Source organism: Ambystoma mexicanum, chromosome 6q (assembly GCF_040938575.1).
Source record: "Ambystoma mexicanum isolate Mex_15411 chromosome 6q, UKY_AmexF1_1, whole genome shotgun sequence".
Lineage (NCBI taxonomy): Eukaryota > Metazoa > Chordata > Amphibia > Caudata > Ambystomatidae > Ambystoma > Ambystoma mexicanum.
The window spans coordinates 794,180,437-794,198,872 of record NC_090937.1 but is presented as its reverse complement, the minus strand read 5'-3'; the positions used below and the strand labels follow the sequence as shown (position 1 = coordinate 794,198,872).

Below are 18,436 nucleotides of genomic sequence, written 5' to 3'. Positions count from 1 at the left end.
CTTCCTCTTTCCCCGGATGGGGAGGCGGATAGAATGAAGGTAAGGTAATTTTCTGAGTGATGTGGAATTCAGAAACCACCTTTGGGAGGAAATTAGGCTTCACCTGTAGGACAACTTTGTCTTTATGAACAATCGTATGAGGGGGTTTACAAGATAGAGCTTGTAATTCGCTCACCCTTCTAGCAGATGTTAAAACCACTAATAAGACAGCTTTAAGGGTAAGAAATCTTAGCGAACAAGAGTGGAGTGGTTCGAAAGGAGTACCCATCAGGAAATTTAAGACTCAATTTAAGTCCCATAAAGGTACCTGGAAAGGTCTTGGAGGGTAGACATTAGTTAATCCCTTTAGAAATTGTATTACTAAGGGTAATTTGAAATACGAAGGCTCCTCTGCAGTGCGCTTGAAGATCGATAGCGCTGTGAGGTAGCCCTTGATAGTGCCAACTTGTAGGCCTGAATTTGCCAAGTAGAGTAGAAAGGATAACACTGTTGGTGTACCACATGAAAAGGGGTCGATATTCTCTTCTCTACACTAGCTGCAAAATTTGTTCCAACGGCAGCGGTATAAAGACTTTGTTGCTGGCCTTCTGGCTGAAAGCAACACTTCCATGACGTCATCAGGGAGGTCCCAATCCCTGTATCTCAACCTTTCAGAAGCCAGGCGTGAAGGTTGAGGGTTCTGATGTCTGGATGGAGAACCTGACCTCCCTTCTGTGAGGGAAGATTCTCCTTGAGTGGAAGACGAATTGGAGGGCAGATGGATACGTTCTCCTGGCCCAGTCTGGGGCAATTAGGATCATGGTTCTCCGGAATCTTCTCAACCTCCTGATCATTTGAGGAATGACAGGGACTTGTGGAAATGCGTACAGGAGTGGAAACTCCCAGTCCACTACGAACGCGTCCCCTAGAGCTCCTCTCGGGGGAAATTCCCTTGAACAAAACAGATTGCACTTTCTGTTGGTACTGGTGGCAAACAGATCCACTTGAGGGGTTCCCCAAAGGGCAAAGATCTCTTGAAGGACTTCCTGAGCTAGTTCCCACTCGTGGGAGACTGTGCACTGCCTGCTCAGAGCGTCCGCCGTCAAGTTCTTCTCTCTGGCTAGGTGAACTGCCGATAGAGAGATTCCTTCTTGAATTGCCCAAAACCAGAGCTACCTTTCCTCTCTGCACAGTGGCAGTGATCCTACGCCTCCTCTTTTGTTGAGGTAGTGCATGGCCACTGTGTTGTCCGTCATTATCAGGACATTTTCCCCCTGTACAGATGGCAGAAAAGCTTTCAGCGCTAGTCTGATTGCTCTCAGCTCTAACAGGTTGATATGTAGTCTGGACTCCGATGGAGACCAACGACCGCTGATGGTCAAGTCATTGGTATGGGCTCCCCACCCCGTGAGTGAGGCATATGTGACTACTGTTATCTCCGGCCATGGTTGCCAAAACAGTTCCCCCTTCAAGATGTTTTTCTGGCAGGCCGCCCAATGAAGGTCTCGAGCCACCTTGTCCGGAATCTGAAGGAGGTCTGTCATTCTCCCTGAGAATTGCGACCACTGAGTTCTCAGTGCCCACTGAAGAGATCTCATTCTTAGGCGAGCCTCTGGCACAAGGAAGATGCAGGATGCCATGAGGTCTAGCAACCTCAAAAAGTCGAAGGCTGGGAGACGTTGGGCATTTTGAAACTTGGTGACCATCTGCAGAATATCTTGAGCCCTCACCTCTGGTGGCGAGGCTTTTCCCAGGGAAGTGTCCAGGACCGCTCCAATTAACTGGTGTCTCTGTGATGGTATCATCTGTGACTTCTTTAAATTGAGGGAGAAGCCCAGTTTGTGAAGGAAGTGGCAAACATAATCTAGCTGGATCTGAGCTTGTTCCAAAGATACAGCTCTGATCAGCCAATCGTCCAGGTAGGGGTAGACATGGATCCCTTCCCTCCTTAGACTTGCAGCCACTACCGACATTAGCTTGGTGAAGACCCTCGGGGCGGAGGTCAGCCCAAATGGCAGAACTCGAAATTGATAATGAGAGCCGCCAATTGCGAACCTCAGGTATTTCCTGTGTTTGAGATGGATTGGCACATGGAAATAAGCATCCTGGAGGTCCAGAGATAACAGCCAGTCCTGGAGCTAGAGGGCCTGAAGGATCTGAGAGAGAGTTACCATCTTGAACTTGTCCTTCCTGAGGAACTTGTTCAATTCTCCTAAATCCAAGATAGGTCTCAGTCCTCCGTCTTTCTTTGGTATGAGAAAGTAGGGGGAGTACCAGCCCTTGTTCCTCTCCGCTACAGGTACCAGTTCTATGGCACCTTTCTCTAGCAGGTCTACAATTTCCTGCAAGAGGAGCGGATCTGGAACTTTCAGAGAGCTGTTCCCCGGTAGATGACTCTGAGGGATGCGTAGAAAAGGCAGGCAGTAACCTTGGGCAACTGTCTCCAACGCCCAAGCATCTGACGTAATAGCCTGCCATTCCGTCAGATGTTGAGTTAACCTGCCCCCTACTGGTGTTTTGTGAAGAGAGTCCTCAGAGCGGTTTGGAGGCGGCTGATGCAGATGCCGAGGGTAAAGAGGCACTTGCTGCTGCTGCAGCTTTTGTATTTTTACCCTGTCCACCTCGGGTGAATTCTTTCTGACCCCTTTGAACGGGCTGTCCTCTGCCTTTTCCGTATGCAGAATAAGAGCGAAAGGACTTACCTCTCCAAGAGGTTCCTGAGGGGCGATATGGTGTCTGACGGATTGCAGCTCATAGGAATTTTGCTGCTGCCTTTGATGTTTTTAGTTTTTCTAAACTGTCATCCGCCTTCTTAACCAAACAAAGAAGAGCCGTCAAAGGGCATATTCAAGAGTCTGCTTTGCACATCTGGAGCAAAACCAGACTTTCGCAACCAAGCAAATCTCCAGGTTGTTGTACTTACCGCCATGGCCCTGCTGATGCTGTCAGCAGAATCGATGCCAGTTTGAAGGGGTTCGCACATAGCGTCTTTACCATCCTTGATGATGTTTAGGAACGCTTCCCTTTCTTCTCCCTCTAGAAGGCAGTCAGCCGCTGATGAAGCACACTCCCAACGTGAGTGGCTGAACCTTGCGAGCGTACAAGTAGCATTGATGGATTTCAACGCCATGCTACATGCGGAAAATACTTTTTTGGCCATAGAGTCATATCTCTTATCATCCCTATCCTGTGGAACAGTAGGATAAGCTGATTTACTACCTGCTGAAGTAGCTGCCTGAACAACCAGACTCTCCGGAGTTGGGTGTTTGGATAAATATTCAGGGTCAGCAGAAGACATCCTATATTTAGCTGATAATTTTTTGTTAACTGCCGGGAATACCTCAGGTGTTTCCCAGTTTGCCAATATTCTCCTTTGTAATGCTGCATGAAATGGCACCACAGGATCCTCCTGTGGACCTTTGACCAAGATGTCTGTGAGGTCGTCTTGCTGAAAAGCAGGTGAGGGTGTGGACCACGTCGGCATCGAAGACGGTGTCGACTCGACTGACCTGTGCGTCGAAGAACCCTTCGATAACGGCGTCGACGCCGCCGATCTATGTGTCGAAGGGATCTTCGACGACGGCGTCGAAGATGCAACTTTGCCTTTACTCGAGGGTTTGTGACGCTCTCGAGTGGCTTCTTTCGCCGGGTACTCCAACTCGCGGATTTTTGATTTTTCGGGTCTTTCACCCAGGGTATCACCCTCAGCAGTCTTCGAGGGGGTCGAGGCCGCTTTCTCAAAGACACTTAGCATCTTTTTCCTGAATTCCTCCCACTCAGCCTGAGAGCTATGTTTTGTGGGGCAGGAGACCCTTTTTGGGGAAACGGAAGAGGACGAAGACAAGGAAGGGGATCTTCGACGTCTCTTTTTTGAATGCTTAGATCTCGAAGAGTGATGGGAACTGCTTCGAGACCTAGAACGAGAATGTCTTTTGTGATGGCGGGGAGACGAATGTCTCGACTCCACCGAGGAAACTTTCGAAGAAGTTTTAACTGCCTACCTCTCTCGAGCTTCCCCTTACGCTCCTTCAAGGCTTTCGCCGTCATGGACATGCAGTCCTTGCACTCCGAACAATGGTGCTCGATTCCCAGGCACCATAAACAGATCCTGTGAGGATCCGTCAACGACATTTTCTTTCCACAGTCTCGACATTTTTTGAAGCCGGAACATGGAGTCGTCGGTTCGGGTGAGGAAGCCATCGAGTACAAGTCGGTATTCACGAGGAATAATTATATATTTGACTGAAGAACTGAGCAACGATATTCCGAGGCCCCACGAAACACGGAAAAACCGAACTGAGAAACAGAGGCTGCGCAAGTCTATTTATACGCGTGGTGATGTCGGTGCCAATACGGAGGCCGTCGAGGGACATCGGCTCGAGGGACGTTGACGCGCAGCGCCCTCTACTGAAAAAATGTTTCCGAGGCCTGCAAGCTGGGAGATGATCTAGCAAAGATAAGGAATACGTCGGAGGACACAATCCCTTCGAAATATACTTTCTTTTCTCAATACATTTACTTGTTTTTTCTCCATGAAGTACATGTTTATCTCAGTTTGTCACTTGTGATCACAAGTCTGTTTTCAGATTCCCCTGGATAATATCATATTAGAGCTGTGCTCCCCAAATCATAGAACAGTGATTGGCAAAATGCAAATGTGCTAGAGCAGATGGCTGCATCTTTAATAGCAGCAGGTTGAGTGTCTGGCAATCCAACATTGCTGAAAATACTGTGGCAATAAGCCCCGAGCCAGCGGGCTATTACCACTTAAGGTAATGCCAACAGGGCCCATAGTTATATGCCCGAGCATAGCGAGGGCCTTAATGAAGGCCCAGGGGCATTACCATTAGGCAGAAATGGCTAGGCCGCGAGGGGCTTATTGCCATAGCATTCCGGGGTTTACTTACCTTTGCTCCTCCACCTCCAACTCTCTCAGTGTCAGTCGCTTCTCCAAGCAACGAGTTGGAGGTAGATCTCTTTCTTCAGCTGCAGCCTCCCTTTGTAACAGCTCCCTGCCTCTCTGAAACTTGAGGAGAACCACCTTCGGTCCAGGAAACACCTTAAAACCTTCCTCTTTGATACTGCCTTCTCTCTTCCTCTCCCCTGCTGATCTATGTCTTTCTCTGCACTGGGCACCTGGCTACCCACAGATATCGGGCCCAGATTCCTGCCCACTCAGCTGCATACCCGTACTGTCCCCTGGCAACCTTTGCACTTAGGTCCCCCTGCAGCCCCCTTACCTGCACTTATTGACACAAATTGTCTGCGCTTAATTCTTGCACTTGCCACCTGTTGGCCGCACTACCTGTTGTTCTTTTGATCCCGTGTTCAGCACTTTCCACTCCTCTCCTGCCCCTTGCACTCTCTCCCTTCCCTCTCCCCTGCACGTGCGTGTTCTTAGTGTCACTGAGCCTAGTAATTTATCATTGTTTTGTCCTCCCTTGTACACCTGCCTTGCCTAGTCACGTCCTGAAACACTAGTGTATGGGCGCGATATGAATAAAATATCATATCATAAAGCCCCGGGATACTAATGGTGTTTTCTTTTTTTTAATCAGCATTTGTTTGTGCCGTTTGAAAAGGCAGCTGCTGCAGTACTCGTTAGTTCTACAGAGACTAGAACACGCGTACTGCTTCATTACTACGGATCAACAGGGTGCCATTTTGGGCCAAGTTGATCCGTAGTAATGAATTGAGAGATAATGTAGTGAGACGGTATGCGGTTTCTTTGCAAGAAATGGTGGCGGATGACGGCTAGTGAGAAAGGTAGGCGACCCGGCGCGAGATGCATGCTGATGCGTGAAAGGGATTACACTGTGGTAAGGCTCGCAATTGAGCCAATCCACATTCAGTGTTTCCCGTAGCATCGGTGCGCCGGGTACTAATTAAGATAATGTGAGCTTCCAGAGGTCAATTGGCATGAAGCAATAATAACTTGGACAATAAAGATGTGCCTCCATTACTAACAAATAGGGAAGTGGCCACTTCAACAGATCTTTACGATGGCCCCTCAAATGACAAAGGTTGCCAATGATGGAAGTGAACTGATTGTAAGACCTAAGGAATTTGCCCCATCTACAACTGTCCTTAATATGAAAACCTGCAATAACTGGTTCTTGAATATTTTTGGTTCTAAAATCAACCCCCCCATTGTAAGACAGCAAGTCAGTCAATTCACCAACTAAGGAATTAACAGAGAATTATTTCAGGGAACATATTGGTCTTAACTAACATAGAGTGAGGAAGAAGGGAGAGAAGGAGGAACGCTCTGGCTCCTCCGTGTATACAGTTGAAAGCCACATGTATTGGAAACTCCTGAGGTATTGATATGGGGCAATCAACTAGGGATGGAAAATAGACTGATTGATATTGATTCCTCCCCAAACATTCACCTATGTAAGGATTATCTATATATGAGGAGTTAGGAAACCAAACTGGAATAGTATGAGGTGAAAGTATCAGATTAGGATTCAAAGACTGGAAATACCAACAAAGGACTGGAAGAATAGGTTCAAGCGAAATATTTGAAAAAACAACACTCATAATTGGGATGCCCCAAATGAAAAAAGGTCATTTTGGGATAGCAACGTCCACTCTCTGGCCCATTGGTACTTCTGGTGTTAGCTATATGCTATTTTTAAAGCAATCACAATATGCATTTATGGTGTTACCACTTTTATGAAGAATTATTTATTTTTTATCCATTTCTTTACAGCTTGAACAGGCAGTTGGCATGGTCATTTTTCATACAAAGGGCACAGCACTGTACTTAAAGTGGCCTTTCATGGTTACAAGTGCATACATTTCCTTTAACTTTTTTGTATTAATATTTTACCCATGTTTGGTGTAAAGGTAACATGTGTTGGTGACACCCAGCCTATCAGCCACTTCCTAACATTTACATCTTGGATGATTATCTGCCATGAGGGCCTAAGTCTTCCAACAGTTCAAAGTCTTGGTACTGTTATATGTGTATTCTGAACCCGTATTGCTGGTCTACTTGAAAGGCTGGAGTGGTGGTCAGTAATTTGCAGAATATCTGTTTCACCTGATATTTTTAAAGGGGTGTATCTTTTCCTGGCCTCCAGTACTCCTTTGAATCACCCACTAACAGTGGTAGAAGTGTACCAAAAATATTAGTGGCACTGTCACCCTAGTTGGGGGAGGGGGATAGTCATGAGGGGAGCAACATGCAACACATTTCTCAAGGGTTGCTGCCATGCTTTTTGACAGCCAATTGAGTTGAAACTGATTTCCGTTTAGCTGTAACTGCTACTCGGTGGTAAAGGGGAGAAGTGTGCATTACCTTCACAAAGAACAGTTCCAGAATAGTGATACTAGTTGCAAAAAGTAATGGAACTATTAAACGTAAAAAATAAAAGTAGTGGAACTTCGCTCCTGACCGTTCGTACTCACTTCGACCACTGCCCACTAACCAAGTCTGGGTAGTGCTCTATGTTCTCACTTTTCTCTTGTGCTTTTAGAAAGTGCAATGCTAATTCTGTTTTTCATAATGGACTTTAAGTTAATTAATGAAAACATATAAAGAAATGATTTTGTGTCTGTATGCCAAACTTTATTTTGCTAACAGCTTTGTAGGGGCACCTGTTCTCCAGGTCTTGGCGTTTGCAGGTGGGATTATCTAGTCTTCTGAACCTAGTGTGCAGACAGTGATTTGGGCCTTCAGGCAATACCAGTGTTACCTGTGGCCAACTAACTTTACATTAGCATTTTCCACGTATCAAGCAAAGATTTGTATATGACTCAATACAGACTCTAGGAGATTGTGAGTTGTGATATTGGATTTTCTTTCCAACTCTTCTTCACCAGAAACTTAAATGCTCACAGGTTAGTCAAATATTACCTCAAAGGGCCAAAACAATACCAGCTACTTGTATTCTTACATGAGATTCATACAGATTCCTCCTCCTTCTAAGCGCAGAGGTTTTTATCCCATATTTTGGTACTTGATTTGTCAACATTAGATGGATAAAAGGTTAAGTCATCTCTGTTGCAAGATCCAAACTTGCAAAGCATATGTGGATAATTCCTTCTATGTAAAAAGTGGACAGTGCAAGAGCACATCATACCTCTATCACATGGACCTATGAATACCTGTAATCATTTGTTTAAGAGTATTATCAAAGTATTCTCCATGCGTGTAGATCAGAGTGTGCAGGACATGGCTTTGAGGAGGCCAGAGCCTGCAAACCCACATTTTGGTACCCAAATATTGCAGGCTCATTGACGCTAGAACAAATCCTAAAGCACAAGTTAAAGGAACTTTGGGGCAATCCAGAAGAAAAATGGTATTCATAACACTGCAATGAGGGGACTCATCTTCCTCTTAATCTAAATTATCTGTGTCCATTTCTTTCTCCCAGTACTAGGAACCCACCCTGTAAGAACACTCCTGACTAGGGGGCCTTCTCACAAAGCTCCCACTTTATAAAGTAGTTTGTCATTTCCCACAATAAATTCTACTTTCAGTTAAGAAGAAAACAACTACTTTTCTTTAGGCTGTAACGGCCTCCAACTCTAACAGCATAGAATAGCTTTTCATTATTCAGTAGATCCCTCTGATTACTACAAACACCCCTTGATGTCCTGCTCTTTAGAAAGCAACTTGGCTTCAAATAAGACAAGGCACTGTAAAGTCTTCAATGTGTCACCTATAGAAGACAAATCCATGAAAACTAAAACAACTTCTGCCCCTGGCACTTCCCTGGACGTTGTAGCACTGAACACACAACACTGCTAGGTATGTGGAGGGCAGGCTTAGCATTTGGGCTGGTAAACGTGGGTTCCCAAACGTGTGACCTGCTTGCTTACATTTTCAGCATAGTTCTGTAGACCTGTATGCATAATACTGCAGGTCTTCATGTTCATGGTCCATCTTCATTCATACTCCAGGCTTTGGAGTGCACATATTACATGGCTGTTTCTAGAATCAGATCTCCCGTGAACAATGAGAAATATTCCTTTAGGCCTCTCACCAGCTTCTTCTCTCTGTTACTCAGTACACCTTTGCAAGCACTCAGGAGCCTCTTCAGTGTCCCTAGCTTGCAAGTTTCTCCAGGCAAGTGTTCCTCTGAGGTTTTCACAAGCTTCTTCGCTTTCTCAAGTAAACCTCCATCAGAGAATTCAGCTGCACATTGCCCTGCCCCTTTCTCCTGCATACCATCCTTGCTCTTCCAACAGCACACCCACATACCAGTTTGAATATGCTCCACCCTTGCTTTTACATCAGAACACACCACCGTTTCACTTGCCCTACACACTCACTTTTCTTTCACCTGCACACCGTCCTGACACTTGTATTTCAGGTGCACTACACCGTGCCCCATCACTAATGCACCATCCTGTATCCGTTTGCTATTAATTCGTCCTGATCCTGCAGACAGTATAATCGGCGCTTCACAGATATGAACGTGTGAACTGTTTTGACGTGTGTGATCTCTCATAATTGACTTCTACTTTCACCCCTTTCTCTCATTTTTGGAGCTGATAATAATATCACTTTTTTGCAACTGCATTCTAAGACATACCTCCTCTTCTAAGGAACATCTCTGACAGTTATTAGCTTGTGATTACACAAATGAACCTGAAAAAGAACCATTAGCGCCCAACCCCCTCACTTCACTACCACTATATCCCCCAGTGTCCACTACTTCTTTTACCGTACGACATAAAATTACTCGAGTATTTAAAAATTCCTTCAGTGATTTTATGAGTGTTCCCTTCGCTCTGGTCTATTATTGGTACTGGGATTTGGAAAATCCTACACATTCCGGATTCTTTCATTTGGCTTGCTTCCTTTTTGTTTGGCTGCCTTGTATTTGCTAATGACTGTTTTCTTGAATCTGACTCTTGTCACAGTGTATTGCATCCATACTATAATAATAATATTTATTGTGATTTAGTTTACATTGAAACTTTACACAAACACATCCATTCATCCATACTTTGGTGGCAAAGTGCTAGGCCTGTGCAATGCACATAAGACTGAGAGACTGGAGTGGTGGGATGGACGCGTATGTGTTAGTTATGTAAGGAAGCTGGATGAGGAGTCAGACGCCACCCCACACAAGCCTGGTAATAAGTGTACAGTATAGGAAGGTTGGCACACACCAACCAGTTCTCTGATGATGGGCACTAGTTTGATTTGAGCTGTTCTTTGTGGTTTTATGCCTGTGGTGTCAAGTAGATGAACGAACCTCACCTGATATGGTGATCAAACACTGACCACTAGGATGGATTCACTTTTATTTAGATGTAAGTGCCCCACATGCTTTTTAAACATCAGCAGACAGCATCTCCTCCACACGTTACAGATAAAAAAACATCCCTTGAGCAGGGTTGGTTCAAATGGTACTGTACAAAGGACCGAATGCCAAAAGTTCGACTCCTAAAAGTATGACCCCCCAATTTTCCGCATATATATATGTGGGGGGGGGGTTAAAATGTATAAAAAATGTATAGGGGTAAGGTGGGGGGCTCCCACCACATATATATTTGCAGAATTTTTTTTTTTTAAATCAAACTTTTGGGAGTTGAACCTTTGGGTTCGGTAAAATCACGCAGATCCGGTTCGAATATCTGTGTAAAATGGTGAAGCACCTGCCGTGAAAGAGAGGTCTGCCAAAGAGAGTTTTAGCTCCCTGCTAGATGTCTTGAAGATCTACATTATAGGGACCTGGCGTCAATCAGCTGCATTGTGATGTGAGTGGAACTGTGAAAGATAGGCACAGATGTGTTGAATGATGCTTTTAAGAGCATGTTTTGTTTCCATACTGCATGGTGCATTCATTTTGTTTAAAATTGTTATCATGCATTGCACTGCTGCTAAATCATCTAATAACCAGGCCACGGATACATAATATTCAGGTAAAGCATTGCTTGTCATCTTGGAAGGTAGCAACTTTATATCCAGCAGCCCACAAATCAGGTAAGCCTTCAGTAGGAGACTCGTGTCCCGGGATGCAAGGAACTGAGACAACAGAGTGCACACCCCCTGGAGGCAACAAGGGGGAACGCAGCAAAAGTCAGATGACCCTTAGATGCAGAATGACCACACAGTGGAGCAGAAAGTCTGAGCAAAAGCAACACACAGTCTACATTCTGCTGCCTGGAAGGCAACAGCTAAACCTGTCTGTTTTCTCAGTGCAGTCACCGAAGATTCATCTCCTTTCCTCCCACTATTAACCTACTTATTTTCACAATTACTCACACATATGCACATTCACCAATCCATTCTCCACTTCCACTGTCATGTCAATCATCTACCTGGACCTGTTATTCATATACCAATTCACTCGGTCACTCTAATCCCTTACTTCACTTCATTAGTTGTTTCTCAATACTTCTGTCTGCAGTTCCTTACTCCTGTTGATGCATTTACTGTCTTCCATACTTCTCCCATCCTGACTCCATTCTTCCATCCTCTTCTTCATTTGTTTTTGACGTCCTCACAATTTTACACCCCCCCTTGTCATCCTGACACCTCCCTCCATGAATCTTTAAGGCCAACCATATTGCATACATTCTGCAAGGCAAATTCGATTGTTGACTTCATCCTCTATTTCCTTCATATATGTATATTATGAGCTTCACCAAACTAAAAATAATTCTGAAACTAGAATGTTTTAAAGTAAATAAAAGGGTCCTCATTTACAGCTCTGGACACAAAGGTTATTAGACTAGATGGGATATTGTGCATGACAATAAAGGTCACAATAAAGGGCTCACCAACATATGTGAATGACACTTATTCTACGGTCCCAACCAGACATTCAAACATGAGTTTAGTCTGAGGATCCATTGCATACATAGCCTCCTCACTCGTCACAATAATGCAGAACTAGTGGTACCAGATGCAGTAGCTGTTTATGATGATGTGACCTCTCAATCACTCATAGAAACGCAATTGAGGTGGAACCCCATTGTATTTCACATAAATGCAAATAACTCTCTGTCACCACTGGCTGGGCTGTATTTCATACAAAAAGAGCAACATGGACCAATAGAGTGAAAGATGACAGGATTCTGATTCAGTTTACAAAATCTTCTCACAAAGTACTGTTTATTTACATAGCACAAGTAATTAATGCTTGCTAATAAATGCTTTATATAGTAAAAAAGAAACTTAACCAATATACAATTTCTCCTATCATACGTCATTCATACTTCACTCATGCATACTATCTTCATACCAACATATATTCACACAGGGATCTTCATTATCCCTAAACAATATAATTACATTTTTTAGTTCAAGTTCAGCACTCTTACATAGTTTCAGATGTGCCCCTAGAATCGTGGATGCATCTATCGATGGCACCACCAGTGCAAATGATGTGAATGTGTATAATACTTTACAGCAATCTCCAACAAGCAGGAGTTTTTCTGAGTTCTCCATGTTTACTACAGCATCATAAAATACGCTTTTGGGATAAATGTTACCAGTGTGCAAAGGCAGTATATGGCTACACCTCAGACAAATTGAAATAGAGGGATCGACTCCACCATCAAGCCGCCACCCGCTGAATACACAGTGGAGATTTAGAGGCTCATCCATCCTATCAAGAGGCAACAGACATTGGCTAGTTGCACTCTGTCCTGAGGAAGGTAGTTTAGAATATTGGGGCAAGGTGGTCTCTGCCCACAGTGGACTACAACCGAAACATGTGTGGACAAGACAAAAAACTCACTGTAACGATCACAGAGGGGCACATCTGAAACTATGTAAGAGTGCTGAACTTGAACAAAAAAATTGAATTATATTGTTTAGGGATAATGAAGATCCCTGCGTGAATATATGTTGGTATGAAGATAGTATGCATGAGTTAAGTATGAATGATGTATGATAGGAGAAATTGTATATTGGTTGAGCAAAATGGGACCACTTGCAGCTTAGGGACATTTAAAGAGATAATACCAGGGTAACAGCTGCCAACAAAAGCAATATAAATTAGTATTAAACAAATAATATTATGAATGCGTATAACTGCCACCGCGTCACCAAGCTTGTAAAACCCCTGACTGTCCTCTAAATAGAGTACTTGGGAACACATATTCGGGTGTCCCCATGAAGGTCAGACCAATAGCAAATATAACAAACATTGCCAAACCAGAAATGTTTTGTCAAATGGAAATCCTTTTGCTGTGCGTGCTGCCTCCCACCCAGGTAAACATATTGGGTAGTTGGCCTGTGAGCCCACACTTACATACTTGCACAAAAACACCTGCCACAGTACAATATTCTCTCACACAGAACATTGACATCACTGGCATCAGTGTGGCAAGCTTCTCTCACTCGCACAGAACAGGTAGCAGCAGCGAACAGGAAGATACATTGTGATGTCAAGGGTTTTGACCCATGTTGAATCCTTAGACTGGGTGGATGTGGGGATGAGCTGTCGCCGCCCATTATTCTATCCCAGAACAAACTAAATCAATAGAGTGGGTGGATGTGGGGATGAGCTATCGCCGCCCACATTCACGCCAGAATCCAGGAGAACTGCACAGTTGGCACAAGACCACTCCAAAGATACAACCTTCTTGTGGGGGGTTACACATCACCACTTTACTGTAAGGATGCCATCAAAACAATGTTAAACAAGGGTCCTATACTATCAAGTAAAATACCACTCTATTGAAATGCAGTAATTCAAGACAGATCCCAAAAATGGATGCAATAACGGTACTCACCACTATCAGAAAGCCGGCATTTTAAAACCACCAGATTTTTGTGTAAAACTGAACAGAGGAACCCAAACCAGGCCAAGGAAAGACTTGCTAAGAGGTGGATACAATGTAAAACTATATTCTGAAATGACTTGAAGGAAGTAATTATTTAATGTATATGTAAAAATTGTAAGTTTGATTTAAACTGGGAACTAAAGTGACATTTAGCTGAATTCTGCCTGACAACTACCCCCGACAGGAGAAATCTGCTCAGCCACTCTTCCCTTGCCTAGCTGCATCCTGCTTCCCCACCAAAAGGTGTTGACACCTCTCTGATTAGATTAGGGGAGGGGCACCTGCAGGAGGTTGCACAAAGCCTTGTCCTGGACTCAGGCAAATGTTATATTTGGGGGCCGTAAAGTGGCTTCCGCTTGAGAGAAGTGGGAGGAGAAGTGCCTCTGGGAGCCACCCGAGCTGGAGGCGGGGGCAGACAGAAGGTTCCCCCATGTGCTTTGGAACCTAAACCACTCCCATCTGGGCCAGAGCATAATTTTAAAAAGATAGATAACTCATAGTGCGGACTTGTCAGAATTATATAAGTAATATCATTATTCTTGTGATTTTTCTGTGCACGTTTTAAGAGGTGTTAGGACCCTGTGGTGTATGCTGGGGGGTTGCTAGTGGAAAATAGGGTCTTACTCCAAATGCCTGCATGTTAAAAATCTGACACTTCATCAATTAATGTCCATACTCCTTGCGCACATGTGTGTAATTTTTGGTAAATGTCCGATATTGGTAAACCAGTCAAAAAGCGCAAAATGTTGTAATTTTTAAATGCAAGCCCCCAGGAAGATCAGAGGCGGACACGCATGGACCATAAGGAATATATAATGTGTACATGTAATGTCAACCACTTGTGTATCTGGGAAATATTTATTAGAATCAAATATAGATTTGTGGGCAAATTGACCAGGGGAGGATCCTCTGACCCAGAACGTAATTGAACTTTCATTTTAAAGCTGGAATTGTAGGCTTTCCAACGGGCCTAGAACCGACTTTCTACTCTTTATAGTGCCTCCGTAATCGCGAGACACGCACTCGCGAAATTTACCGCGATTTGCGATTTGGCCCGATTTCTTCATCTGTAGAAATCAGCAGCTTTTTGCTTCTCTTTGCTAAAATTTGTTTGCAATCTGCTAATTATTCATAGATTATTGTCAAAGTGAGCCTGAACTAATATAAAGTAGCCATCACCTACCCTGAACCTCTATAGGGAATTAAAAGCAATTGTAGCACCTTTTCACTTCCTTGCAAACCACATTAAAGTAATTTGCCTGTGTTTAAAACTCATACCTGTTTTCTCTAAGCTTGCTGGGGGAACTGGAACTGTGTATTGCATTATAGAGTGTGATTTGTTGGGATTCTTGAAGACTGTGTGCTCTTCTTCCATTTCTTGTATTGCATAGGGGGGGAGTGAATTGTCAAAAGAAAAAGTGATCATATTACCTTTTGCTAAAATCATAAGTTATTTCTGTACTGCATTTTATTCCGCCTTGCATTTCCTTGAAACCATCAAGCATTTTCAGCTACCTCATCCTCTATACTACTCCTAAGTAACCAAATCAGTGTACCCCTGTAACATTATCCATTGTTGATCACGGTCATATTCTGAAGTGTGATATCAGTTATCAATTTATTTATAAAGTGTGATAGATATATATTGTTGAATTGTCCAAATAAACCTTTTAAATTTGCAAAACAAACCTACTTCTTGGCTCAGTGGGGCCAGGGGGATTCTAAGAGGGGGGTGTTATACAAGGGTTGTCATCCAGAGTACTGAACTGGACATAAAAATACATCAATAAGGGTTTTCCTCAGCATCCCAGACTAGGCATTGACTTAGCTGTAGTGTTGATTGAATATCGCTTAACAGTGTGGGTATACAGACCAGGCACAGCACAACACAGGCTGTGACGGAAGTCATGGAAGAGTGCACAGTGTTCTCAGACGTAGACTAGTTACACTCTAAATTGGTGTACAACAGACAGCTGCAGTGCAAACTTACTTGAAACATCCTAAAAGGGACAGCATTGAAAGCCTTAGTTTCATGCCACTCACAGGCTCCCCCCTGCTTCGAGGAAACACAGCTTTGACTTGCCACCTGGCATCATCCATACTTTGATAGCACTGTGTAGTCCAGTGCATAGCACCACATGTGTAGCAGGGGTCCCTTTGATGCCTAAGTAGGGTATGCATAGCCGTAGCACACGGTCACCCTGCCTGATTCAGTAGATGTAACCGATCCTTGCCAAAACTAGTGCCAGACGCACCCTACTTCCTGTTGTGACCTGAAGAGTGACTGCCTCTCATTGGATTGTTGCTGCTACTAGGAAGGTGTTCTGTAAGAAGGAAGTGGCAGGGCAGAAGAGGCAGGTCCTAGAGAGTGCAATCCACCTTTTGAGTGGCTGGTGCTGTGACATGTCCAGCAGGAGGCACTTCAGAGTTCGAACACCATCCTCACGCTATAAACTCTTCTACACCAATTTTTGCTCAATTAGTAGGGACTAATGAGCTAAACCGATATGACAGGAATAGGTAGATGGTTGAAGGAATCTCAACAATTGTGGACTATGCCCCTTATTTACAAAGTTTTTTACAATGATGCAATCCCTTTGAAAAACGCTTTGTAAATCAGGCCCTGTGCAGTGGTCGAAGAGGGCGGGAGAGGTTGGGAGCGGTGCTCGCCTACTTTAAAAAAAATGGTTGTACTGTTCCTATACTTTAAAAAGAAAGCTTTCCGGAATGGTTTACTTTTAAAATAAAAGAATAGGATTAAGATTAAACTTGCACTTCATTCCCTTAAACAGCAGGTGTGTTTGTTTGTGGGTTTGGATTGCACGTCAGAGGGGGCATGGCGATGGCGTTTGTGGGGAGCGGGGGCAGGCCAGCCGGAAACAGATTTCCACTAATTCTTTTTGTACACTTAGACCACTGGTCCTGTGTATCATATTTTAAGTTTAATGATTATATTCAAAGAAAATGATATGGACCGCAGTGTGTTCTTAATGATGGTGAAACACAAACAGGTCTATGGTAAGTAGTGTGGGGTTTTATCGCCGTTTCATCATGGAGGTGGAATAACAGGGTGGAGCTATCATCTCTTAGTTCAACAAACTCTTTGCTCTCCTTAAAAACTCATGAAGTGCCTTTTTAAGATTGAAAACAGAGAATCTGTGCTTTTGTACTTTAGTCAAAGCCTTGCGAAATTACACACTGATAACGTGTCTTAAAAAGCGACTTACTTTGCAATTAATATAAGTGATGATGCCCTTATTCACATAACAATATGCATTGGACTGAGCAGTGCTTTCAGTAAATCAGCTTAAATCACTTTCACAATGAGGCTCTCCATACACACTCTTCTTGTGTATATGTAAGCTGAAATGGATGTGGAGCAAAAGCCCCTAACTTAGGTTTCCAGGGGAATCAAGATGGCTGCCAGAATAATGACAATGTGATTAAGGGGCAAATGCAAGTGGCAGCCTGCCAGGGGAGGTGAACTACTAACTTGCATTAGAGACCCAGTCACATCTGATGCCTTTAGAGGTATATCACAATGACTCATAAAACTGAACAGCTTTACAAAGTCATTGATAAATATTTAAAGACTCGAAACTCCGCCGTGAACTGTTCTAGGACACGAACATAATTTTTTTTAACTGTATCAACACTGGAGACACACCATCAGCGACTCTAATCTGATGTCTGGGCTGCAGACACATTAATGTAGCAATGTTTTACACAACGGCTCATTTCTCTCGGGGAACGTTTATTTTTTAAAAGGAAAAAGCTTCCCGTGATTTAGATTGCACTTGTATTCGCGCGCTGCTGCAACGTGGGAATCGCTGCTCCATTAGTCATACCTCAGTTTCCGCACTCTTCCTGGACAGAAACCAAACCTGCATGGGCTCCGTTTTCCCCTTCATGCTCACCGGTCCTCTGTGTTCCAGATGAAACTGAGGATCCGCATTTTCCGGAGTCATGAGACACCTGTGATAGAAAATGAAAAAACAGATATCAAATTTTCTCTTCAACTCTTGGCTAGCATGGTACAAGGAAACTGAACTTAACTCTTTGAAAAATACATACACGGTACCATCAGAAGATGCTTGTGCAGTGTGTTTGTGTAGTTGATGCAGAGGTATTTGGGTTTACATTTCTATTTTTAACAACACAAATTAAATGTCTATAAAAAAAATATCATTGGTGCAACTGCTTGCCCATTTACCGTTGTATGTACAATCTTTCACGTTTATGTATTTTGTAGCCCTTCTCTGTAGCACTTCTCTATGAGTAATTTACACTTGTGTGAAATTATAACTATCTATCTATGATATGACATTTATAACGTGCCTATACACACGTGTTTCAAGGCGCGACGCGGCAAGGGAGGGGGAAACAGAGGGAAGACAGAGACAACGATCCTACTAGGCCAGCGTGCAATTGCAGGGGAAGGGGGAATAGGAAAAGTGCAAGAGTAAGTGCAAGCATCCGGTGTCAAGTGCTGGTGGGGGACTGTAGGGATAAAGAGAACAGTCCCCAAGTGCGGTGGGGGCGGGGGGGTTGCCCGGGAGGAAGTGCATGTGTGTAACTGGCTCGGGACGGAACCTGGGCCAGTGATCCGAGGGAGGCCACCTAACCAGTACAGTTTCAGCCAGGAATTCAGCAGGGGAGAGGAGGAGAGAAAGCAGAAGCAAAGAGGAAGGTTTTG

The 18,436-nt window shown here is 43.9% G+C and overlaps 1 protein-coding gene across 1 annotated transcript in view; it reads right to left on the bottom strand.

Annotated features, from left to right (window-relative positions):
• The window catches only part of GUCY1B1 (guanylate cyclase 1 soluble subunit beta 1), a 725,186-nt gene that overhangs the window by 47,785 nt on the left and 658,965 nt on the right, over positions 1-18,436 (bottom strand). The window contains exon 13 of the mRNA XM_069631323.1: positions 17,589-17,715. Within this exon, the coding sequence (XP_069487424.1) occupies positions 17,589-17,715 (127 nt within the window). The remainder of the gene's footprint in view (positions 1-17,588; positions 17,716-18,436) is intronic.